The sequence below is a fragment of the Carassius auratus genome, unplaced genomic scaffold, assembly GCF_003368295.1.
Source record: "Carassius auratus strain Wakin unplaced genomic scaffold, ASM336829v1 scaf_tig00040084, whole genome shotgun sequence".
In the NCBI taxonomy this organism is placed as follows: domain Eukaryota; kingdom Metazoa; phylum Chordata; class Actinopteri; order Cypriniformes; family Cyprinidae; genus Carassius; species Carassius auratus.
The window spans coordinates 1-27,031 of record NW_020526563.1 but is presented as its reverse complement, the minus strand read 5'-3'; the positions used below and the strand labels follow the sequence as shown (position 1 = coordinate 27,031).

Below are 27,031 nucleotides of genomic sequence, written 5' to 3'. Positions count from 1 at the left end.
CCTGATCATCTGACTCGACGCACTCAAATCGAAAGTAAAATATACAAGTGAAAGTAAAGTTGATCCGGGGACATTTTACGAACACGAGCGAAACATTTATATTTATTCCGATTTATGGCTAAAGGACATGATTGATTTGATTTAATGTTAGATTTGAAGATGCGCGGATCGAGCTGTGTTTTGATGTCAGTGCTGCTGATGATCGCCGATGGTATGTACAATATTATTATATAGGATTATATTATCCGTCTCTCTCTCTCTCTCTCTCTCTCTCTCTCTCTGTCTGTTCTACAAAACTATCCTTAAAGGGGCAAGTCTTTATTTATTTTCATTTCTAAACTGTATTTTGGCTTCAATGCCCCTGGATCCTGGCTGCTCTTCGTGTTGCTGTATCACAAGGCTTTGTGAGATGATAAAAATGGCCTCTTACAGTCGCTGACAAATTACTACAAAAATAAATGATCATATTCGGATCAGACCAGTGTTTCTATAGCCTACAGATTTAGAAAAATATATCTTCATAATGCAGTATATCAGAAAACAGCGACAAATGTAAAGCACATCTCTTCTCCAGTGGCGGCACTAGAAACTTGTGTGTTATAACTGAACATGTTCTTATATTGATATTGTTTATTTCTTACTCATTAACAGTTCATCAGGCTCTTAATGATTTAATCTATGCCAGGTTTACCCATCACTCATCATTAGAATATATTTACACATGACTCTCGGTTCTGACTTGCTCTTATGAAAATGTACCATAGTTCTTAACAGCATTTGTTATTGTAAAGCAAGCCTATATTATTCATTAACAGGCCAATAATTACTTTTTTAATTATTAATCTATACAGCATCGTTATGAAGAAACAACAGCAACAGCTTGAACATGACACAGTTGTGTGTGAACCTATAGAGGAAATCTATTCCCTTACCAGATTAATCTATTATAAACTCTACATCAAGTTCAACAAAATATAACACAATAAATATAATCTACAATAAAATGTGATGAATTCTTCTAGTAAAGATGGTCATGAGTAGTTTACAAAGATTTTAATATTTGTTGGTGCTGGTACAGGATTATGTTTTCTCATCTTTTCTTTAGTCTTTTTTAGTTTATGTTCCTTTTTTAGATAGTGTTCAACTTTTTTCCACAGCATTTTAAAGAATCAATTTCTCAATAGAATTCAAATAAATCACACATTACAACATCAGTTTTGGAATAGGAGTGACTGATCAGACTTTGAGCGCGCCAGTGAACAGACAGTAGTGATTATAAAGGATTTAAATAATTGATTTCAAATGCAATAAATATATTAATGTCTGATGTATAAAATAAAAGTAGCACAAAAAGGAACGACAAACAACTTTGAACAAGAACCAAAACAGATCACACATTACGATAATATAGGCCTTGGAGAAACTAGTTCATGCCTTTATCACCAGCAGGGTGGACTATTGTAATGGGCTCCTCACTGGCCTTCCCAAAAAGACCATTAGACAGCTGCAGCTCATCCAGAACACTGCTGCCAGGATTCTGACTAGAACCAGAAAATCTGAGCATATCACACCAGTCCTCAGGTCCTTACACTGGCTTCCAGTTACATTTAGGATTGATTTTAAAATACTTTTACTCGTATATAAGTCACTAAATGACCTAGGACCAAAATATATTGCAGATATGTTCACTGAATATAAACCTAACAGAGCACTCAGATCACTAGGATCGAGTCAGTTAGAAATACCAAGGGTTCACACAAAACAAGGGGAGTCCTCCTTTAGTTACTATGCTGCCCGCAGTTGGAATCAGCTTCCAGAAGAGATCAGATGTGCTAAAACACTAGTCACATTTAAATCTAGACTCAAAACCCATCTGTTTAGTTGTGCATTTATTGAATGAGCACCGAACTGATTGCACTGCGTTTTATGTAAAATCATTTTTTACTGATTTTTTACTGATTTTTTACATTTTTTACTTACTAAGACATTTAACTGTCTTAGATTCATTTAAAATAAACTTTAAAAGTTTTTAAATTCCTTGTTTATTTTTGTGATTTCTATTTTTCATTATTATTTTACTTTATATAAAAATAATAAATATAAATATTATTTTACTTTATTTAAAGCACTTTGAATTCCCATTGTGTACGAAATGTGATATAGAAATAAACTTGCCTTGCCTTCCCTAAATCCTCTTAATATATAAAATTTTTATGTTTTTGACAATATCTCTGGCTATCGTCGACATGATATGACGCAGCTCATCACAGGGAGATTATAAAAATGTAAATTATGCCTTTTTAGAAGCTGCTGTATATATATATATATATATATATATATATATATATATATATATATAAACACAAAGTAGCTATTTAGATAGCTGAAGCTAATAGGTGTTCGTTACTTTCACTCAACTGAATTAGTTTTTTAGCACCCCCTCTGAACTGTTAAGCCCCTCATTAGCATCCACTGCAGAAAAATCCTGGAGCCTCCACATCTCTTCCCTACAACACTGTTTTAATCTAGAGAGAAACTCATCCTCAGTTCTTCATCTTCTCAGAATGATGTGCAGTCTCAGATTACATTTCTTCATAGTGATGTTTTTCCAGTTTAATCAGAACTGGTTTATCTGGATTACCTTCAGTTCAACAGAACTCCACCGTAAACTAGAACTGGTTTATAAAAATACAGTTTTAATCAAGTATTTTTATGATTTTTTTCTTTAATGTATGAGCTGCAGCACATGAAGTTGAATGTCCAGAGTGATCCGAGCTGGAAGACCAAGCAGCAGCTCTAATAATGTTCTACTTGTGATTATCATTGGTTTGGTAACATTCATGCCAGCTGTTGTCATGTTGAGGTGTGTCAGTCTGTGTCACATATTCATTTTAATCAGGTCATATTTCTGGTTACCTGATTTGACCCACTGTTTACAACCTGTTTTTTCTAAAACAATGAAAGTGAAAGATTTTCTGTCAATATTTCATATGCATATTCGTTTGTATGCATTTTTCACACACACACACACACACACACACACACACGCACGCATGCACGCACGCGCACACACACACACACACACACACACACACACACACACACACACACACACACACACACACAGTGAATGATGCACTGTGTTGTTATTTATGTTCTGAGAAACTACAACAAGCTTTTTTCCCTTCTCTGTCTCAGGTTTGATTGTAAAAGGTCCCTCTGGTCCTCTGGTTGCTCCTCTGGGATCCTCCGTGGTTTTGCCCTGTTCTGTTCATGAACTTTTATCAGTGAAGGATCTGGAGGTGGAATGGAGAAGAACAGACTCTGAGACTTTAGTTCATCTGTATCAGGACGGTGAGAGTCGAACAGAATCCCAGCAGCAGGATTATCAGGATAGAGCTCATTTCTTCACTGATCAGATTCAACATGGAAACTTCTCCCTCCGTCTGGATGATCTGAGAGCTGAAGATGAGGGACAGTATAAATGTAAAGTTTACATACAGCAAGAGTCTGGTGAGACTGTGGTTCAAATAAAAGTTAATGCTGGTGAGTATTGCCAACATGTGCTCCTTCCATTATTTTCGCTATGATTTTATAGAAACTAATAACTGAATGTATATTTACACTGTTTGTTCTCTCAGAGCGTTTGAGAGTATCAGGAACGAGTCGCTCCATATCTGCATCTGTGGGTGAAGACGTCACTTTGAACTGCTCTGTAGACTCTCACATCCCACCTGGAGACTTTGAAGAGGTTACATGGACGAAAACAGATGAAGATATTCAGGTTCTGCTCTACCAAGACAATGAGGCACATTCATCAAATGAGCGATACAGAGACAGAGTTGAGCTCTTCCCTTCTGAAATCCCCAAAGGAAACTTCTCTCTCAGACTGAAGAGCGTCAGAACTGAGGATAAAGGAGTTTACATGTGTCAAGTGTTTGCCGGAGGACTCTCAGCCAATGCAACTGTAGTACTGGACCAACTAGGTAAGTAACAGACTTGTCATATTTTGTAAAATGGAACGTTTATTGGCTACAGAGTCATGCCGTGTCTAATCAACTAAATTTGAGAATACAAAGAGATTGGAAGGTCTGTGTCCTTTAGTAAAATCTGATGTCTTTAACAATCTTTGCATTAAATGACAATAGTACAGTGGGGAGAGAGCTCTCTTGACCTTACATTTTTTTGGCCAAAGTTTGCATGCCTGTAACAAGAATTATTAAATATATCCCAATATCCTTTTAGCTTTTGGATGTTACTTTGGTTCTGTAGATTTTAGTTCAGGGCAGTCGTGGCCTAGTGATTAAAGAGTCAGACTTGTAAAGGCGCTCTATTCAACACTACGACTGAGATGAGACCCTTGAGAAAGACACAGAATCCCCAACTGATCCAGTGTGTGTTCATTGTTTGTTCCCAATTAGCTTTCTAGGGGCGAAAGGGGAGTAACTTTTTAAAGTAAAGGTTTGAACTGTTCTCAGTCCAAGCACTCAGTACACTATGTAGGGCCCTATGATATCCTAGATGTGGAAAACGTGAAGGAAATCACGGAATCCAGTCATAAAATTGGAATCCACAGTTTAAACGTGGAATGTCAAGGAATTTGTCAATCTTTTAATGAATTAATCAAAAGTAGGTTAGGACCAGTGTTGGCCATCATACTTGAAAAAAGTAATTAGTTACAGTTACAAATTACTTCGCCCAAAATGTAATTGAGTTAGTTACTCAGTTACCACATTATAAAAGTAATTAATTACTCAGCAAAGTAACTGACGTTATTTTTCATGTTCTACAATGCTATTACGTCCTATAACATCTTTAATATATAGTCAAGGCAAGTCACCTTTATTTATATAGCGCTTTAAACAAAATACATTGCGTCAAAGCAACTGAACAACATTCATTAGGAAAACAGTGTGTCAATAATGCAAAATGATAGTTAAAGGCAGTTCATCATTGAATTCAGTGATGTCATCTCTGTTCAGTTTAAATAGTGTCTGTGCATTTATTTGCAATCAAGTCAATGATATCGCTGTAGATGAAGTGACCCCAACTAAGCAAGCTGGAGGCGACAGCGGCAAGGAACCGAAACTGAATGGAGAAAAAAACCTTGGGAGAAACCAGGCTCAGTTGGGGGGCCAGTTTTCCTCTGACCAGACAAAACCAGTAGAAACAACAATAGAAACAATTCCAGGCTGCAGCAAAGTCAGATTGTGCAGAAGAATCATCTGTTTCTTGTGGTCTTGTCCTGGTGGTCCTCTGTCCAGACTGGATCTGGTGGCTACGGTGACCTCGGAATAAGAGAGAAACAGACAAATATTAGCGTAGATGCCATTCTTCAAATGATGTAGCAAGTACATAGGGTGTGATGGGAAGTGCTCCCGGTTCCGGTTTACCTAATTAATGTAGCCTAAAAATCCTTTAACGGATTTGGATATTAAAAGCATATTAGTATGTTATGTGTAAACCAGGTTAAAAAGATGGGTCTTTAATCTAGATTTAAACTGCAAACTGAGTGTGTCTGCCTCCTGAACAATGTTAGGTAGGTTATTCCAGAGTTTAGGCGCCAAATAGGAAAAGGATCTGCTGCCTACAGTTGATTTTGATATTCTAGGTATTATCAAATTGCCTGAGTTTTGAGAACGTAGTGGACGTAGAGGAGTATAATGTAAAAGGAGCTCATTCAAACACTGAGGTGCTAAACCATTCTGGGCTTTATAAGTAATAAGTAATATTTTAAAATCTATTCGATGTTTGATAGGGAGCCAGTGCAGTGTTGACAGGACCGGGCTAATATGGTCATACTTCCTGGTTCTAGTAAGAACTCTTGCTGCTGCATTTAGGACTAGCTGTAGTATGTTTACTAAGCGTGCAGAACAACCACCCAATAAAGCATTACAATAATCTAACCTTGAGGTCATACATGCATGGATTAACATTTCTGCATTTGACATTGAGAGCACAGGCCGTAATTTAGATATATTTTTGAGATGGAAAAATGCAGTTTTACAAATGCTAGAAACGTGACTTTTTAAGGAAAGATTGCGATCAAATAGCACACCTAGTGGCCCTAGTACTGAGCCTTGGGGTACTCCATACTGCACTTGTGATCGATATGATACATCTTCATTCACTGCTACGAATTGATGGCGGTCATATAAGTATGATTTAGACAATGCTAATGCACTTCCATTTACGCCAACAAAGTGTTCAAGTCTATGCAAAAGAATGTTGTGGTCAATTGTGTCAAACGCAGCACTAAGATCAGTGTCGGCGCCTGGCCCGGCCACCTAGGTTACTGTGCCCCCTCACCTCTAGTCAGCACACCACCCTGCCTCGGAGCGCGATTTCAGCCATTGAGAGTCATGCTGTGTCTGAAATCGCTCACTCATTCACTAATCCCTATACAGTGTATGGCAGTTGAGTTCACTAAATCAGGAAGGAGTGAACAAATAAATAAGTGAACGGATTCGGACAGTGACGTATAGCCAACACTGCGCGTGAGACTTGGAGCTGTTGCAAAAACATTGCCATATGTACTTTTATATTACATGTACCTAATTTTAGAAAATAATACTAATAACAATAATACTCAAAATGACTTTATACTGCAGTTATACATACCTCCGCTTCAGCTTTGTGGTTTCATCCATGGTATATAATTATTTATTTATTTTTTAATGATTTTATGTTCACAATCATTAATTGCTGTTAAAATAACGTACTGAGAACAAAAATAAACACGTTCATAATTATGTATTTATTATTTTTAGTATCTTGACACTTGCTCAGGCAGCGTTTTGAGCTCAGATAAGATGGTTGTAGAGCGTCCTCAGGCGACCGTTAGTTTTACATCAGAATACACTACCTGTTATTAACTGTTATTAAAAATGTGAATTATCCATCAAATTATCATCATTTTTGTAAGTCAACAACGATGCCACCTCAGTAAATTAGTCAAATATTAAACAGAGTTATTGCCTACATAACATATTTTAATATAAATAATGTAGGAAAAACGTTAAAACTGTAAAATGTAAACTTCATCTCTCATTCAAACTCGCTAGCTCCGGCTCTCTCTTGAAACTTGAAAAGGGATTTTTTAAAAAGGCAGTTAAAACAGTTCGACTAAAGATAGTCGTAATATGGGTTTAAATAGCCTGGTTTTATTTAGGCCTATTTTTCTTTTTCTTTTTTTTAATGTCAAAAAAAAAAAAAAAAAAAAGACAAACAGCATTAATTCTGAGATATCCTTCATTGTTCAATTTCAGTTAACGCAACCTTTAATTAAATCGTTGCCAACCTTCTTTAATAAGTGAATAATAAGTGAAGTGACATTCAGCCAAGTATGGTGACCCATACTCAGAATTTGTTGCTCAATCCTGCCAATATCATTCTGCAAGGAGAGGATACAGACCTTTTAACTGAGATGAATCTTTTGCCGAATGTGTGCGCAATCTCCACAGCGAAGATGATTTCTGCATTCTCTGTGACACATACATTGAGCACAAAAGATACACCTGTCTCAGCAAAACAGAGGCGACAGGTAAACAAGAACCTGGCTGAATATGTAGTTGAAGAAACAACTGGAGCCAACATCATTGATAAAGTGGAGCTACATACGCAGGCTGTACTTCAGTGCTTTGGATCACATTCTTGGTTAAATTGAGGTGCGTTTCAGTGAACGTAATTCATAGTTTGCCGCAGCACTTGCCGCTCTTGACCCAGAAAATGATGACTACTAGAAGACTTCTCTCTGAACATCACAACGTTCTCGAAGCAATATTATATGTCTAGTGTTTTGTCCGCACTTAAACTCGCTGTCACATTCGGGGCCTCTACCGCTATGTGAGAACTCATTTTCTGTGCTCAAGAACGTTTTCATGGACAACAGACGAGCAATGAACCACACACGTAACTCTCAGCTCGTGCAACTTGCGTTTGAGCGGGACCTTACAAAGAAAATGCGCAACGAATGGAAAGACCTCGTTCTGAGAAAGTTTCAAACTTCCACTCGTCGACTGCAGCTTTTCTAAAGGTTAGATGTGTTTTTGCATTTTTGTCTGTTACTATATTGATTATAGCCAGTGCTGGTCCGTTTATTATTTATGAGAATACTCTAGGCAGCGTTCGTGCTCTGTATCGTTGCGTCTGCGTCTGGTAGCCTAAATGGTGACTTGATGGTTGTTGTTGTTTTAATTAAAAGTGGGTGTATTGTGGAGGAATGCCCCCCCCCCCCCAGTGACACAACGAGGCCCCCTCGTTCGGTATGTCCTGGCGCCGACCCTGACTAAGATCCAAAAAAACTAATAGAGAGATACACCCACGATCAGATGATAAGAGTAGATCATTTGTAATTCTAAGGAGAGCAGTCTCAGTACTATGATACGGTCTAAATCCTGACTGGAAATCCTCACATATACCATTTTTCTCTAAGAAGGAATATAGTTGTGAGGATACCACCTTTTCTAGTATCTTGGACAGAAAAGGGAGAATCAAGATTGGTCTATAACTAACTAGTTCTTTGGGGTCAAGTTGTGGTTTTTTGATGAGAGGTTTAATAACAGCCAGTTTGAAGGTTTTGGGGACATATCCTAATGACAATTAGGAATTAATAATAGTCAGAAGAGGATCTATGACTTCTGGAAGCATCTCTTTTAAGAGCTTAAATGGTAAAGGGTCTAACATACATGTTGTTGGTTTAGATGATTTAACAAGTTTATACAATTCTTCCTCTCCTATAGTAGAGAATGAGTGGAACTGTTCCTCAGGGGGTCTATAGTGCACTGTCGGATGTGATACTGTAGCTGATCGCTGAATGGTTGCAATTTTATCTCTAATAGTATCGATTTTAGAAGTAAAGTAAAGTCATTACTGCTGTAGTATTGGGAAATGTCAACACTTGTTGAGGCTTTATTTTTCGTTAATTTAGCCACTGTATTGCATAAATACCTGGGGTTATGTTTGTTTTCTTCTAAAAGAGAAGAAAAGTAATCGGATCTAGCAGTTTTTAATGCTTTTCTGTAGGATAGGTTATTTTCCCGCAAAGCAATATGAAATACCTCTAGTTTTGTTTTCCTCCATCTGCGCTCCATTTTTCGGGCTGCTCTCTTTAGGGTGCGAGTATGCTCATTATACCATGGTGTCAAACTGTTTTCCTTAACCTTCCTTAAGCGTAAAGGAGCAACTGTATTTAACGTGCTAGAAAAGAGAGAGTCCATAGTTTCTGTTACATCATCAAGTTGTTCTGAGGTTTTGGATATGCTAAGGAATTTGGATACATCAGGAAGATAACTTAAAAAGCAGTCTTTTGTGGTAGAAGTGATGGTTCTTCGATACTTGTAAAAAGAAGTAGAATTTACAATTTTGGCTATATGAAGTTTACACAGAACTAAATAATGATCTGAGATATCATCACTTGGCTGAATAATTTCAACACTATCAAAATCAATTCCATGTGACAGTATTAAATCTAGAGTATGATTTCGACAATGAGTAGGTCCTGAAACATGTTGTCTAACACCAATAGAGTTCAGAATGTCTATAAATGCTGATCCCAATGCATCTTTTTCATTATCGACATGGATATTAAAATCACCAACTATTAAAACTTTATCTGCAGCCAGAACTAACTCGGATGTAAAATCACCAAACTCTTTAATAAAGTCTGTATGGTGCCCTGGTGGCCTGTATACAGTAGCCAGTACAAACATAACAGGGGATTTATCATTAACATTGGTTTCTCTGGATAATGTTATATGAAGCACCATTACTTCAAACGAGTTATACTTGAAGCCTGCCCTCTGAGAAATCCTGAAAACGTTGTTATAAATTGAAGCAACTCCTCCCCCTTTGCCTTTTAAAAGCGGCTCATGTTTATAACAGTAATCTTGGGGGGTGGACTCATTTAAAATAATGTAATCATCAGGTTTTAGCCAAGTTTCTGTCAAACAGAGCACATCTATATTATGATCAGTTATCATATTATTTACAAAAAGTGTTTTCGTAGAAATGGATCTGATATTCAATAAGCCAATCTTTATCATTTGTTTATCCATATTGCATTTGTTTTTTATTTGTTGAACCTCAATTAAGTTGTTAATCTTAACTTGGTTTGGACGTTTTTTGTATTTTCTTGTTCGGGGAACAGACACAGTCTCTATAGTGTGATATCTAGGTGAAAGAGTCTCTATGTGCTGAGAATTAACCTCTGTGACGGGAGGCAGCTAGCAGACGGTCGGTTTAGCCAGTGTGTCTGCTTCCTGACCTGGGCCCCAGTTAGTCAAGTATAAACACTAAGACTATGTGCCATATTTCTAGACAGAAGAGTGGCGCCACCCCAGGAGGGATGAAGACCATCTCTTTTAAACAGGTCAGGTCTGCCCCAAAAGCTCGTCCAATTGTCTATGAAACCTATGTTATTCTGTGGGCACCACTTAGACATCCAGCCATTGAGTGATGACAATCTGCTGTGCATCTCGTCACCACGGTAATCAGGGAGGGGACCAGAGCATATTACAGTGTCTGACATCGTGCTTGCAAGTTCACACACCTCTTTAAAGTTATTTTTAGTGATCTCCGACTGGCGAAGTCGAACATCATTAGCGCCGGCATGAATAACAATCTTACTGTATTTACGTTTAGCATTAGCCAGCACTTTTAAATTTGCCAAGATGTCAGGCGCTCTGGCTCCTGGTAAAGATTTGACTATGGTGGCTGGTGTCTCTATATTCACGTTCCGTACAATAGAATCACCAATAACTAGAGCACTTTCATCAGTTTTCTCAGTGGGTGCATCACTGAGTGGGGAGAACCTGTTTAATGTTTTGATCGGAACAGAAGAGCGGTGTTTTGACCCACGACTACGCTGCCTCACCGTCACCCAGTTGCCCTGCTGCAGGGGCTCTGCTGGAACCGAACAATGTACAGGAGTCCCTGAGCTAGACGCATCCAAAGCCGTATCTAGAGCCCTAACATTCTTACTGTCCTCAATTAAAGTTTGGATGCGTGTCTCTAATTCTGAAATCTTCTCTGTCAGCCTAACTATTTCCCTGCATTTTGTTACATGTGAGTCCCTCATCAGCGACAGAGATAGATAAACTGTACATGTGGCAAGAGGTGCAAATAACGATAGTAGGCGAAGCCATTACTCACCGTGCTTGATGAAATATTCTTACTGCGGTTGTTTGATGAACTTGTGAAAAACTGGAGCGAGAGAGAGGAGAGGAGAAAAGAAAACGCTAATGACAAGCTAACGGGTGCTAACGCTTTGCAGGTGTACTGCAGTCACGGAAGAGTGAACGATCAAAGTTAATCTGATAAGATTGATTGATAATATCAGAAATATGGTGTGAATTAAGTTATATTTTACAACTTAAAAAACAAACAAACAAACAGACAGTGATAGTAAGAAAGATTATAGAGAAAAAATATAAAATAAAAACAGCTACACGGAGCTATGATTAGCTATAGAAGGCCAACAGGAAGTAGAGAAAACACTGTCCAACAGCGACATCAACAGGCCAACAGGGATGAAGGGCGCCTTCTAGCCAGTGTCTCCATTCTTCAAGAGCGGCCTTGATGGATAATAATTCCTTGTTACCAATATCGTAATTTATTTCGGCTGGAGTTAACTTTCTTGAGAAGAATGCACAAGGGTGTAACATGCCGGGTGTTCCATGACGCTGAGAGAGGACAGCACCGATTCCACAGTCGGAGGCATCAACCTCGACGATGAAGGGAAGTTTAGGATCTGGATGCTTAAGAATGGGAGCTGTGGTGAAACTGGACTTGAGCTTATTGAATGCTGAAGTATCTGCCTCTGTCCATACTAACTTCTTGGGTTTTCCTTTAAGTAGTGAAGTGACAGGTGCAGCTATGGTACTGAAATCACGGATGAATCTACGGTAGAAGTTTGCAAATCCTAGAAATCGTTGTAACTCCTTAACAGTGCTGGGTGTGGGCCAGTCCGTGACAGCTTTTACTTTGATGTCATCCATCTCAACTCCTGAATGGCTAATATTGTATCCCAGGAACTTAATTGATGTAACATGAAACTCACACTTTTCCGCCTTGACAAAAAGACCATTCTGGAGTAGGCGTGACAACACAGTTCTTACATGAGAGATATGATCCTCCATGGAGCAAGAGTAGATCAAGATATCGTCTATGTAGACAATCACATACTGATTCAAGAGATCCTTGAAAACTTCATTAACGAAGGACTGGAAGATTGAAGGTGCATTGGCCAACCCAAATGGCATAACCAAATACTCGTAGTGCCCCCTGCTGGTGAGAAAAGCCGTCTTCCATTCATCACCCTTGTAGGCAGATCTGAGATCCAATTTTGTAAAATAGCTGGCCTCACGTAATTGCTCCAGAGAGGAAGGGATAAGAGGCATAGGATGGCGATTCTTAACAGTGATAGCGTTGAGTGCTCGATAGTCAATACAAGGTCTTAAACCACCATCTTTCTTGTCAACAAAAAAGTACCCAGGTGCAGCGGGAGAGGTGGATGGCCGAATAAACCCATAAGATAAGGCCTCTTCAATGTATTCTTCCATGGCCTTGGTTTCAGGAATAGACAGCGGATAAACACGACTCTTAGGTGGAGAGGTGTTAGGAAGGAGTTCAATGGCGCAGTCCTAGGGGCGATGAGGTGGCAACTTGGTGGCCTTGTCTTTGCTAAACACCTCGGCTAAGTCAGCATACTCAGTAGGGACATTAGTGGGTGGTGAAGTTGGATTCTTGGCTAGATGAGTCGTGCAGACTGGAAGCTTGGTGGGCAGCTCTAGACAGTGAGAGTGAAAATGAGGTGACCAACTGACCAACTCCTTCTCCCTCCAGGAAAACTGTGGTTCGTGCGTAGACAACCAAGGATATCCTAGGATAACTGGGTTTCGTGGTGATGATATAACATATAGAGTGATTCCTTCCATGTGAAACAAGCCAACTCTAATTTTTATGGGAAGTGTTTGATGAGTGATATGACCTTTACCGACAGGACCATCATCAACGGCAGTAACAGCAATAGGTGGCTCACATTTGATTGTAGGAATGTTCAACTGCTTAACTAAATCTTGATGGATCACATTTGCAGCAGCTCCAGAATCTATTAACGCTGAAAAATGATGGTTTTCATTAGCAACTGACAAAATGATGGGAAGTGACAAGCATAAACTGATTTGTAAAGTATTCAACATGTGACTCTCTCGATAACTTGAATAGGAGTTTGCAGCAGGTTTAACAGGACAGTTGGAACAGCGATGTCCTGATTCACCACAGTAGAAACAGAGTTGATTGAGTTATCTTCTTCTCCGTTCATCAGGTGTTAAGTGAGTTCGTCCAATTTGCATGGCTTCAGAGGGAACAGACTGACATGGTGTTTGAGCAGTAATAGTAGGCACATAAGCAAAGTTAGACTTGTGACTTGGTTGAGTTCGTAAAAGATTGTCAATCTTGATAGCAATCTTGAAGGCAAATTCTGTAAGGAGGATTTAGGCTGAGTGGATTCCATAAGCGGGTCTTTATTATAGGATCTGAGCATAAAATCCAAACAATATTCATAACTCATGGTCAGGTCACAGGCTTGGGTCAAAACACAGGCAAAACAATCCACTGGCAGACAAATCCAAAACAGTAATCCAAAAATGTGAATCAAAAGAGCAAAAGCAAAGATCATAACAAGTATCAACAATGGAACAATGAAAAAACGCTTAGTAAGGCAGTGAACTGGCAATACTTCGCAAAATGGCAGTGCAAACAAAAGACTTATATACAGGGTGACAGGAAATGACAAGACAGGAAATGATGTGGCAGGAACAGGAAATGGCAGAGTTCAATATTCAGGTGAAGGCTCCCTCTGGTGGACTGGAGCCTGATCAAACGTTACACTTAGTCTCTTAATCTTCTTAAATACTGGACAGGGAGGAGCACAGAAAATAGGGCAAAACATACAACAAAACCAGAAGGCCGTTGGGTCCACTGGCATCATATCGTGAAAGAGACACACCATGATAATAAAACACAAATTCATATGTCCTGGGACGTAAAACTACTCACTGCAGTGTGTCGACTGGATGGGTTTAAATGCAGGGCAAAGATTCAGAGTATGGGGGACCACACTTGGCCACACGTCATGTCCTTTCATTTTTAAACTCTTCTTTTGGTATCTTCATTTTTATGTGGTCTGTAAAAGTGCTGGGGCCCGTTTCACTAAGGATGTTCAACTAACTCTGAGTTTAAACTTGAACTCTGAGTTGACTTACCCTGAGATGGGAAACTCTGAGTTTTCTCTGAGTTTTTGGTTACAGAACAGCTGAAATGAGTTGGTTTAATCAACTCTAAATTGACTGACTCTGAGTTAAGCGCATGCACCACAACTATGAAAAGCCAGTATCAATTAATAGATTAATTAACTAATAACTAATCATTTTATGGTATCTCATGGCCAAATATATATATATATATATATATATATATATATATATATATATATATATATATATATATATATAATATTGATAATAATATTTTAAGTGCATTTTTCTTATTTTACAAATGATCTGCCAATAGAGTAGGACAAATACGGCAGTGGCTATTTACACTAAGTGCAATTAACATACTTTCTCAGCGATAGATCCTATTTACAGTAGGTTAAGTGCATGTAGCTCTAGATGCTATTTACAGTGAAAATATGTGATATATTCTATTAACCATGTAAAAGTAGCAGTTCTTTGCAAAAGGTTAAGTGTGAATAATAATTAGATGCTAGTTATACTTTATATTGGCAGATACATGTGTACCTCAGTATTGTTACATTAACAGGATGCAATAATAACTGATTGGAAATTATTATATTTATTACAATTATAAATAGTTGCATCATTATTACAACACTCGTTAGGCACTTTACTTCCACTTTTAGAACATTTTGTTCATTTTTATTGAAAATAAATTCTAATGTGACATGTGATGGGAAAATTGAGATGAAGGCAAAAGCTGGACTCAAACCCAATCAATCGCGTTACAAGCTAGTTTTCCGTGGCCAAAACATTACTGCTTACACAATTGAAGCCGTTATTCACATCGTATAACACCATAATTCACGTCGTATTTAACCTTATGTGTCGAGGGAGGGCGGGGCTACAGTAGATTTGCTCTTAGTAATAGATGCTCATAGAATAATATTGTTTTCTATTTGCATTAAGATTATTTTTATTACCACACTGGCATATAATTTTACTTAAGTAAAATGCACTTAATTTATACCCCCCAGGAAACAAGACTAAGTATCTTATATCGTTTTCTTATATAGAAAATCCATCTTTCTTAAAAAAAGAAAAAAAAAATTGTACTTGGGGGAAAAAAAAAGAAGAAAAAAAAAAACACTTTTTAAGAAGAGCATTTTTTCCAGTGTGCATCAATGAAGTGTTTAAAAAGGGTGAGGAGACCGAAAGAAACTCTCACTGGTCTATTTATTTATATTGAATCAGTTTTAGGGAACTTTTCTTGTTATAAAATGTGAAATAAAAAAGTGATAGATCAAGTATCCATGTTAAAGGTGCACATTTACCAGATTCACTGATAGTAACTGTGTTAACTAACTGAGTTACTGTGTTAAGCTAACTGAGACTTGTTATAGCACTTGTCATTGCTCTTTTTGTTGTTTTTGATTGCTTCCACTGTCCTCATTTAGTCAAAGCGTTAGTCGCTTTAGATAAAAGCGTCCGCTAAATGAATAAATGTAAATGTATTGTAAATGTAACTCAGACTTTGAAATATTTAAGGGCTTTCACACTTGAAATGGTTAACCCTGGGTCATTTTAAACCACACTGATCAAGTTCTGCTCCTCTGCAGAGATTTCCTCCATCCTGGATTAAACACACATTCACATGGAATGTCCCACCAATTATAATTATAACTTTCTGTTTTAGTTTATTTGTAAAGCACATTTCCCATTACATATTGTTCCAAAGCATCTTGACAAGTAAAAGTACCTTGCAACCTCTAGTAAATTAAAGGGGGGGTGAAATGCTCGTTTTCACTCAATATCCTGTTAATCTTGAGTACATATAGAGTAGTACTGATCCTTCATAAATCCAAAAAGTCTTTAGTTTTATTATATTCATAAGAGAAAGATAGTCTGTACCGATTTTTCCCGGAAAAACACGACCGGCTGGAGGCGTGACGTGTGGGCGGAGCTAAAGAATCACGAGCGCGAATAGGCTTTTGCGTTGAGAGCATGTGGAAGCTGTGACATTACCGTGAGGGAAAACCCATCATTCAAAACAAACCATGGCTTACAGTCAGATTCAGCCGTTTATTTATGATCCAGAATCAGATCCAGGGGCTGAAACTGAACGAAAGCAGCAGCAGCAACGACTCGCTCCGAGCGGGGCTCGAACCCGGGTCTCTGATGGGAGGCAGACGCACTAACAAGGAGGCAGAGATATTTGAAGCAGTTTTACTCACCGCCTGCGGTTCCAACACACGATCGTGACCCTTTTTCCTTGGGATTGCATCATCGATATGCAGAAATAAACGATACGCAAATCCGTTGTCAAACTGGGCCTTGTGAACAAGCATCTTCGAAATGCAGGGAACAAACACAAACACTTGCACAACTCCGTTGATGCTCTGTAAAAATAAACTCCATCCACTGGTCCCTTAATGCTGTTTCTCTTTTGGTAATCTGTGCAGGGTTGTCTTGCCCTGGCAACCAAAAACACACTTCTTTTGTGACATTTGGCGACGCTCTCGCTCTGATCAGTGAAGTCTGTTGTGCTCTCAGTGCTCTGCTATACGGGAGCGCGCTCTTCCGGCAGAAGTGCCTCAGGACACATATAAGGAAATTCAGCTCCATCTAACGTCACACAGAGCCATACTCGAAAAAAACTTTCCGAAACTTGTGACAAACCGGAAGGAGTATTTTTGGAACAGAAATACTCATTCACACATACAACTTAATTTTTGAAACTTTGTCCATGTTTAGCATGGGAATCCAACTCTTTAACAGTGTAAAAAACTCAGTATGCATGAAATGCATTTCACCCCTACCCCCCTTTAATTAAAAAGCCTTTTGTTCTTTTCCTTTCATTTATTTCCATAATTGCATGAAAAATAGAGAGAAATATTTTAAAATAATTACTGATCCAGGATATCCAGAGTTTTCATTATTGATTAAACATTCAGTTAAAAAGTAAATAAGAACAGTGACATGTTATTGTCTGGAGCAAAATGTAAAGAAACAACAAGGTTATTCTTCAGGTGTATTAAATAGATCATATAACGATTCCTGTCATTTCCTGGTATTCACATTCATTTTCAATATGTGAACATTTGACAAAACATCACAACATCAGTAGAAATGGTGTTTGAAGGATATAAACAGAATTGGGGGCAGTGCTATACACAATACTGTTCCTCTTTGTTTAGTAACTGTTTTTGTTTGACAGGTTTCTCAGTTGTACACATAATGATGCTGATTCTCTGTATTTCTGCATCTGGATCTGGACTGCTGCTCTTCTGCCTGATCTACTGCAGATCTCCCACTAAAGGTATGTGTATAACAGGAAAATATTCTTATCAGCTGTAATTCAGTGGGGTTCAACTGTAAGAGTATGATCCAATGACAATTATTATGTGAAACAGGTATGAACTCTTTTCATTGTTTTTCACTCTGTTTAGTCTTCTGGGGTCTCATTTATAAACGTTGCGTATGCACAAAATAGTCATTAAAATTGCATTCGCAATTTTCCACACACATTTCAGGATTTATAAAAAATTATGTAAGCACCTTATGAACATTCTAGACCAGTGGACCAGTCCTAGCACTTCACATTTTGTATGTCTCCCTATATCTAACACCCATTTCAGGTCTTGCAGTCTCTACTAATGAGCTGATGAGTTGAATCAGATGTGATAGATGAGTGAGACGCACAAAATGGGTAACACTTTAGAATACTGTTTCTTACTTACTACATAACTAATAAGGAATGATTGAAGAACTAACAGGTGATTATTCATTAACACTTAACTCACTACTGTTAACTACTGAGGAAGATGTGTTAATTAATCAGTATGTAATATAATTTTATGATCATGTTAAGTAACAGCTAGCTAATCAATAACTAATGTATTCTGTCATACCTCCTGAAGAACTACTATTGATTATCTACTAGTTAGGGTTCGAGAAAAAATAACTATGAAATAACTACTACTGAACAGTTAAACGCAAAAAAATCACAATAATAATCAGGCTGTGTCCCACAAATCAAGCAGGGACGGACTGGGACTAAAAAACGGCCCTGGACTTTGACTAGGCCCGCCCCAAAGCAATCGGCGCGCGTAAACACGACAACAACAACAATAACGCCTGGCATGAGTGTCACAAGACTTTAATACCATCCAAATTATAACAATAGCACTGATGTTGACTAGATGTTGATCTGGAGTGAGTGTCTTTCTCTGCTCTTGGTCTAAACTCAACCTGAATAAACAAACGATGGAATGGATTTTTTATTTTTATTTTTTTAAACAGGTTTTATTCCAAGATAGCATGGAATAGTTTATATATCTATATCTATTATATATCTATTCCATGCTCTCTGCATCTCTAAAATGAATTTATTACTTAATAATCTTAATTTATGCAGTAATTAATTAATTAATCTTACTGCACATATAATAATACCACATCTTAATAAAAATACACCATTACAAATGTAACTTCTGTATTCAAAATCTTCAAAGTTTGTAAGCATTAACTGTAATGTTACCAACATTTTTAAAAGTAAAAGCACAACATACTGTATTTCTTAATATTAGCTACTGCATGTGACATTTTACAGCTAAAACGTTGAAGTTTAGCTGTTTTAACTACTGTAATCATTAAAAATGTAGCAACCTGAAGTCTATGAACAGCATTCTGACGTACACAACTCTATTACTTGAGTGAAAGTACAAATACTGCTGCTCACATATAACTCCATTACAAGTAAAAGTTGTAAAAACAGTAAGTAAAAGTTCAAAAGTACTTGCTCTTAAAAGAGCTTAAGTACCAAAAGTGCTTATTTACTTATTTAGGGCCCGAGCACCGATGGTGTGAGGACCCTCTTGGAATTGCTCCGTTCATTATTATTATTAGGGCCCAAGCACCGATGGTGTGAGGACCCTCTTGGAATTGCTCCGTTTATTATTATTATTAGGGCCCGAGCACCGATGGTGTGAGGACCCTCTTGGAATTGCTCCGTTCATTATTATTATTAATATTATTATTATTATTATTCTTCTCTAAGATGAATCGCATTTTTGAGGGCCTAAACATGCTCGAAAAGTCATGAAACTTTGCACACACCTCAGAACTCGCGAAAATTTACGTGTGATATGGGTTTCAGAAGTGGGTGTGGCAAAATGGCTCAACAGCGCCACCTATACACGTTCAACGGTGTGCGCCTCGAGCTACGTTTCATGTACATGTATGAAAATCGGTATACACATGTAACTCACCAATACCTACAAAAAAGTCTCTTGGAGCAAAATCCGAAACCCAACAGGAAGTCGGTTATTTCTAATATTATGAGCAAATTTATTTGTATTTTAACGAACTCCTCCTAGAGATTAATTCAGATCAACACCAAACTTGGTCAGTGTAATCTAAAGCCCTTTGCGATGTTAAATTGCGAAGGAATTGAGGTTTCGTTAAAGGGCGTGTCCATGGCGGCCTGACAAATTTCGATGATTCGCCATGAAAAATGATGGTGCTATAACTCACACATACAATGTCCAATCTGCCCCAAACTTCACATTTTTGATAAGACTCTTCACCTGAACAGATCTACATGCCAATATTCAGTTATAGTCATAGCGCCACCTATTGGCAACTGGAAGTGACATATTTTACACTGTGACAAACTACTCCTAGAAATTTTATGACATCAATGTCTTTTTTGTGGTCAGTCTAATCTAAAGACCTGTGTGATGTTTAGTTGTGAAGATCTTGAGTTTTTGTTAAAAGGCATGTCCATGTCGCCATGACGAAGTTCGATGTCTCGCCATGGGAATAAAAGATGTTATAACTCAGGCATAAAATGTCCGATCTTGCCCAAACTTCACATGTGTGATAAGGGTCCTGGCTTGAACACATCTGAAGGCCAATATTCCATTATAACGATAGCGCCACCTGCTGGCAACAGGAAGATTGGCACACATATGGAATAAACTTTGATATATTGCACTTATATTTATGAGTTTAAATGCATATTTCTCAACGTTCACCTTTTTACTAAAGCCACACGATGGCGGTGAGCCCGGGTGCGAGGGCCCGTTCATCGCTGATTGCAGCTTTAATTAGGGCCCGAGCACCGATGGTGTGAGGACCCTCTTGGAATTGCTCCGTTTATTATTATTATTATTATTAGGGCCCGAGCACCAATGGTGTGAGGACCCTCTTGGAATTGCTCTTGCTCCGTTTATTATTATTAGGGCCCGAGCACCGATGGTGTGAGGACCCTCTTGGAATTGCTCCGTTTATTATTAGGGCTCAAGCCTGGAGGGCGAGAGCCCTATTGTTTTCCTTAGGATTATTATTATTATTTTTTTCTTTATTCTTCTAATTTTTTTCCAAGGTTTCGGGGGCTTTTGGGGTCCTTAACATACTCAAAAACTCTTGAAAATTGGCACACACCTTGGAACCTGCGGCCATTAGGGCCGGGCAGAGTCTGATACACGGGCGTGGCACAGGGGCTCTACAGCGCCCCCTGTAGTACTGAGGGCCATATATCATGCATACTTGCACGTATACATATGAAACTTGGTACATATATATAACTCATCAAACCAAACAACTTTCACACTGCATGTCATAAGCTCCGCCCAACAGGAAGTTGGCTATTTAGGGTTTTATGAAAAACACATGCTCTGGAATTTGATATACTCCTCTGAGGAACTCCACCCGTTCACCACAAAACTCGGTGAACACGATCTCAAGACATTGGGGATGCTAAATTGCGAAGAGATTTTTGATATCTCGAACGGTTTGCCCGTGGCGAGGCGTTGAAATTATGGCGAGAAATGAGAAACAGGAAATGTCTAATAACATCCACATACATTTCCTGAATTTGATCAAACTTAATTTGTTTGTTCGTTGTATGATACCGATCGTATATATGTGACTATTAGGAGTCAAAGTTATAGCGCCACCAACTGGCAGCAGGAAGTGAATCATTTTCAAATCTCTTTGAATTCAGCATCTTATTTTTACTCGATTTGCTTCAAACTTCATCAGAATAATGACAAAACACGGCCGAAGAAAATCTGTTGTGGGGATATTGATATCTAATATAGTGTTGCCATGGCAACGTGTCAAACTTGAATGTTCTGTTCTGATGATTTTTAGGCAGACAACAAGCTCAGATTTACATGAAACTCGAAACAGATATCAGTATTAAAGATAGCTAAACCATGGCAAAAGCTTTGAAAAGGGCGTGGAAGAGGCACTCTATAGCGCCACCTTTTGTCAAAAGTGGGGGGGTTAGTTTTAGCTACAGACACCAAACTTGGTAAATAAATTGTTCTTATCAAGACGGACAACTTTCTAATTCACAGTCATAAGCTACGATCAACAGGAAATCGGCTATTTTGATTTGAATGTGAATTTTGGGGATTTAACAGTTGTAAAATTATTGAATACTCCTCACAGGGGAAGTACACTATACACACAAAACTTTGTCTACATGAAGAAAAAACATCGAGGAACTTAAATTGCGAACAGATTTTGGTTAGCTTGAACGGTTTTGTCGTGGTGATTTTTTGAAATGACAGTAAAAAGTGAAACATTAATCGTCTTCTATTTTTAAATTGCAGCTTCCAAACCTTTAAAAAACATTTTTCATTTAGAAAACCAGTGATTCTGAGGAAATATGCATAGTTTCATGACTTTACAGCGCTGTATGATTAAAAGAAAATTAAAAAACTGTCAGACATCTGATCTCACTCTGTCACTCTGTTTGAGGAATGTATGAGTGCTGACTGTGTGTGTGTGTGAGTGTGAGTGGGGGAGGGGTGTGAGCTGAGTGGCAGACAGACAGAGAGAGAGAGAGAGAGAGAGAGAGAGAGAGAGACTTAAACATCTCTTTAATCACCAGAAAAAAAAACCAGCTTAAGAAATATCTTAGGCCTTATCCTTTTCTGACCGTTTCAGGGATTAAAAAAAATCCTAAAAAACCTTATTTGTGCTGCAAATAATAATTTTAAACTCATTTGATACTGACCTCTGACACCCTGTGACATGACATTTATTTGAATTTACATAATCTCAAGGATGTAACAGTAAAACTGTTCAGCTCACAGATGAAGACTAAGCTGTAATGCAAGCAGAACTATTTCACAAATGCTTATAGGTTAATGAAATCATAACAAAACACTTTTAAATTATTTAAGGATTTGGTAACACTTTAAAATAATGTCTCAATTGTTAACATTAGTAAATGCATTGGTAACACTTCATAATAGCTGCAATTCTTAGCTAAGCATTAGTAAATAGTCAGTTCATGCTTTATATAGCCTTCTCCCAAAATTAATATTTTAGTAAGCATTTTATAAATACAGCTATAATTTAATTGTTCATGGTTTATATGCACATTTATTTTGAGGAGATTAAAGGCTGTAATCTTCCTAAAAAAATGTAAAATAAAAAATAAAATAAATAAAATAAACAAACACAGAACTCATAAATATTTATTTCAAGATGCAATAAAAGAAAACTGTACACTTGAATTTTTATATATATATATATATATATATATATATATATATATATATATATACACACACACACACAATTGCATAAGTTTATATTGAACATTTTTTATCAAGTGTACAGCTAATAATAGTAATAATAATAATGCATTTTATTTAGTTTTAGCTACAGACACCAAACTTGGTACATAAATTGTTCTTATCAAGACGGACAACTTTCTAATTCACAGTCATAAGCTACAACCAACAGGAAGTCCACTATTTTGATTTGAATATGGATTTTTGGGAAGATTATTTTGTGAATTAATGAATGATCCTCACAGGGGAAGTACACTATACACACCAAACTTTTTCTACATGAAGAAAAAACATTGAGGAACTTAAATTGCGAACAGATTTTGGTTAGCTTGAACTGTTTTTGTCGTGGTGATTTTTTGAAATGACAGTAAAAAGGGAAACATTAATTGTCTTGTATGTTTAAATTGCAGCTTCCAAACACTTCAAAGCATTTGTTCATACAGAGATCAAATCATTCTGAGGAAATATGCATAGTTTCACGACTTTACAACACTGTATGGATAAAAGAAAATGTGAAAACTGTCAGACTTCTCAACTGACATGATCTCACTCTGGCCACTCTGTCTGTGTGAGGAAAGGGAGGGGGAGAGGGAGGGGGAGTGTGAGGGGGTTGGTGACTGTGAATTTTTGGTGATTGACAGTGTATGTGGACTGTAGGGAGGGGCTGTCTGGCAGAGAGAGAGAGAGAGAGAGAGAGAGAGAGAGAGAGAGACCTAATCATCCCTTTAATAATCAGGAAAAAAAAATCTGTATTTTAAATTGTTATTGTTTTTGTTGTTGCTAATGGTGGCGTTTTTTTCCTTTCATTACAGGTTAAGAAATCTCTTAGGCCTTATCCTTTTCTGACAGTTTTAGGGATTTAAAAACATCCTAATAATCCTTATTTGTGCTGCAAATAATAATTTCAAACTCATTTGATACTGACCTATGACATTCTGTGACATGACATTTATTAATCTCATGGATGTAACAGTAAAACTCTTCAACTGACAGATAAAGCTGCAATGCAAGCAAAACTATTTCACAAATGCTTATAGGTAATTAAAATCATTACAAAACACTAATAAATTATTTAAGGATTTGGTAACACTGTAAAATAATGTCAATTTGTTAACATTAGTAAATGCATTGGTAACACTTTATAATAACTGCACTCATTAGCTAAGCATTAGTAAATAGTTCATGATTATAAATCCTTTTCCCTTAATAATAGTCATTATTAAGCAGTAATACATCTATAAATAAATTGTTCTTGGTTTAATTAAAAGCACATATATTACAAAGGAGATTAAAGTCTCAGTTGTCTCATAAAATAAATAAATAAACCCAACCCAGTTTGATTCAGAATTCAGAAATATTTATTTCAAGATGCAATAAAATGAAACTGTACACTTAAATAGCTTTTGAGCGATTCTTGAAGGATTAGCATCACCTCCTCTTGTACGATGGTTTGAGGAATATATCTTCCAGATAGTACCACCACTCCCTAAATGCAGAGTATGCAGTCTTCGTAGGGCACCAACTCCCAGAGGGGGCACCATCCCAGTTGCTTTTTAAAAAAAAAAAACATGCGCCATTCTCCCATCCGCGCTCGCGACCGCTCACACCTCATGTTTGCGGCTGAATGTTCGTAATTGATGGATGGACATCTATGCCTGGGTATAGGACATCAGCAATCCGACACAGAGAAAAGAAAACTAAAAAAAAAAAAAAAAAAAAAGGCATAAAGCTGTCTTGACAGTGGACATTCAAGAGTCTCAAATTTAGGGACGGTCTCTAAAGTTACATGTGATATTGTTATACACTTTTCTAACGTCAGTAGCATTTGAAGAGAATTACTTACAAAAACAACTGTAATTGTTCATCTAGGTGACAGCTATAATGCACAATTAATTTGAATGTTTGATATTTATTACAACAAACTGTAAGTCATATGTAAATTTGCTACTTTTTCACATGGGCTCAAATGCAAATTTGAAGCTCAATAGCATTTGAGAAGAAAGACTTGCAGTCACAAAACACTTGTAATGTGTTCATATAGGTGTCAGCTATAATGCACACCTTATACATTTTTTTTAAATATAAAAATAATGTGTTACTAAAGTTATATAAATTGTTCTGTGTATGTGATTTCAAAGTCTAGATTGGTCGGATTAACCCTTTAACTGCCGCATTCCTTAAAACTTGATTGTCAGAGGGTTACTGTAAATGCTTATGCCCGCTGGGGCACAGTTTTTCCCCGATGCCACCGGGGTGGCGTTGCACTGATGGCTTGAGCCCGACATCGCTGCTTGCAGCTATATTTATTATTATTATTATTATTATTCTTCTCTAAGATGAATCGCATTTTTGAGGGCCTAAACATGCTCGAAAAGTCATGAAACTTTGCACACACCTCAGAACTGGCAAAAATTTACGTCTGATATGGGTTTCAGAAGTGGGTGTGGCAAAATGGCTCAACAGCGCCACCTATACACGTTCAACGGTGTGCGCCTCGAGCTACGTTTCATGTACATGTATGAAAATTGGTATACACATGTAACTCTCCAATGCCTACAAAAAAGACTCTTGGACCAAAATTCTAAACCCAACAGGAATTCGGTTATTTTTAATTTTATGAGCAAATTTTGTGTCATTTTTGTCATTTCCATGCGTTGTATTTTAACGAACTCCTCCTAGAGATTTATTCAGATAAACACCAAATTTGGTATGCCTCATCTAAAGGCCTTTGCGATGTTTAAATTGCGAAGATTTTGAGTTTTGTTAATGGGCGTGTCCGTGGTGGCCTGGCGAATTTCGATGATTCGCCATGAAAAATGAAGTTGCTATAACTCAGACATACAATGTACAATCTGCCTCAAACTTCACAATGGTTGATAAGACTCTGGAACTGAACAGATTGACATGCCCATCATTCAGTTATAGTCATAGCGCCACCTATTGGCAACAGGAAGTGTCATATTTTATGCTCCGAAGAACTACTCCTAGAAATTGTATGACATCAATGTCTTTTTTTGTGGGTCAGTCTAATCTAAAGGCCTGTGCAATGTTAAATTGTGAAGATCTTGAGTTTTCGTTAAAAGGCGCGTCCATGGCGCGGTGACAAAGTTCAATGTCTCGCCATGGGAGTAGAAGTTGTTGTAACTCAGGCATAAAATATCAGATCTTGCCCAAACTTCAAATGTTTGATAAGAGTACTGACCTGCCCACATCTGGGAGGCCAATATTACATTGGGTGTGGCAAAAATGGCTCGATAGCGCCACCTATACACTTTCAATGGAGTGCGCCTCGAGCTACATGTCACGTACATGTACGAAATCGGTACAACATATGTAACACACCAATAGCTACAAAAAAGTCTCTTGGTACGAAATCCGAATCCCAGCAGGAAGTCGGTTATTTAGAATTTTCCCTGCAAAATTGGTGTTGTTTTTTGCCATTTTCAGGGGTTGTACTTTAAAACGAACTCCTCTCAGAGATTTATTCAGATCAACACCAAACTTGGTCAGTGTAATCTTAAGCCCTTTGAGATGTTAAATTGCGAAGATTTTGAGGTTTTCGTTAAAGGGCGTGTTCATGGCGGCCTGACAAATTTCGATGTTTCGCCATGAAAAGGAAGTTGCTGTAACTCAGACATACAATGTCCAATCTGCCCCAAACTTCACATGTTAGATAAGACTTTGCCCTTAACAGATCTACATGCCCATATTCAGTTATAGTCATAGCGCCACCTATTGGCAACAGGAAGTGACATGTTTTACACTTGCAAAAACTACTCCTAGAAATATTTATGACATTAACATTTTATTTGTGGTCAGTCTAATCTAAAGGCCTTTGCATGTTTAAGTTGTGAAGATCTTGAGTTTTTGTTAAAAGGCGTGTCCATGGCGCCATGACAAAATTGATGTCTCACCACGCAAGAGAAAGTTGTTGTAACTCAGGCATAAAATGTTCGATCTTCCCCAAACTTCACATGTTGATAAGGGTCCTGGCTGAACACATCTGAAGGCCAATATTCCATTATAATGATAGCGCCACCTATTGGCAACAGAAAATTGGCACATATAAATGACTTTGATATATTCACTTATATTAACGATTTAAATGCATATTCCTCACCTTCACCTTTTTACTAAAGCCACACGATGGCTGTGAGCCGGGTGCGAGGCCCGTTCATCGCTGCTTGCAGCTTTAAT

The 27,031-nt window shown here is 37.7% G+C and overlaps 1 protein-coding gene across 1 annotated transcript; it reads left to right on the top strand.

The window, feature by feature from the left end:
• Nucleotides 1–17,556, top strand: LOC113084452 (CD276 antigen-like; the record flags this gene model as incomplete). The annotated part of the gene is made up of 4 exons (XM_026254839.1): nt 1–211; nt 3,199–3,546; nt 3,642–3,986; nt 17,455–17,556. Coding segments are annotated over exons 1-4 (862 nt in total), but the record flags the coding sequence as incomplete, so codon positions are not given.
• Between the last annotated feature and the right edge of the window lie 9,475 nt (nt 17,557–27,031).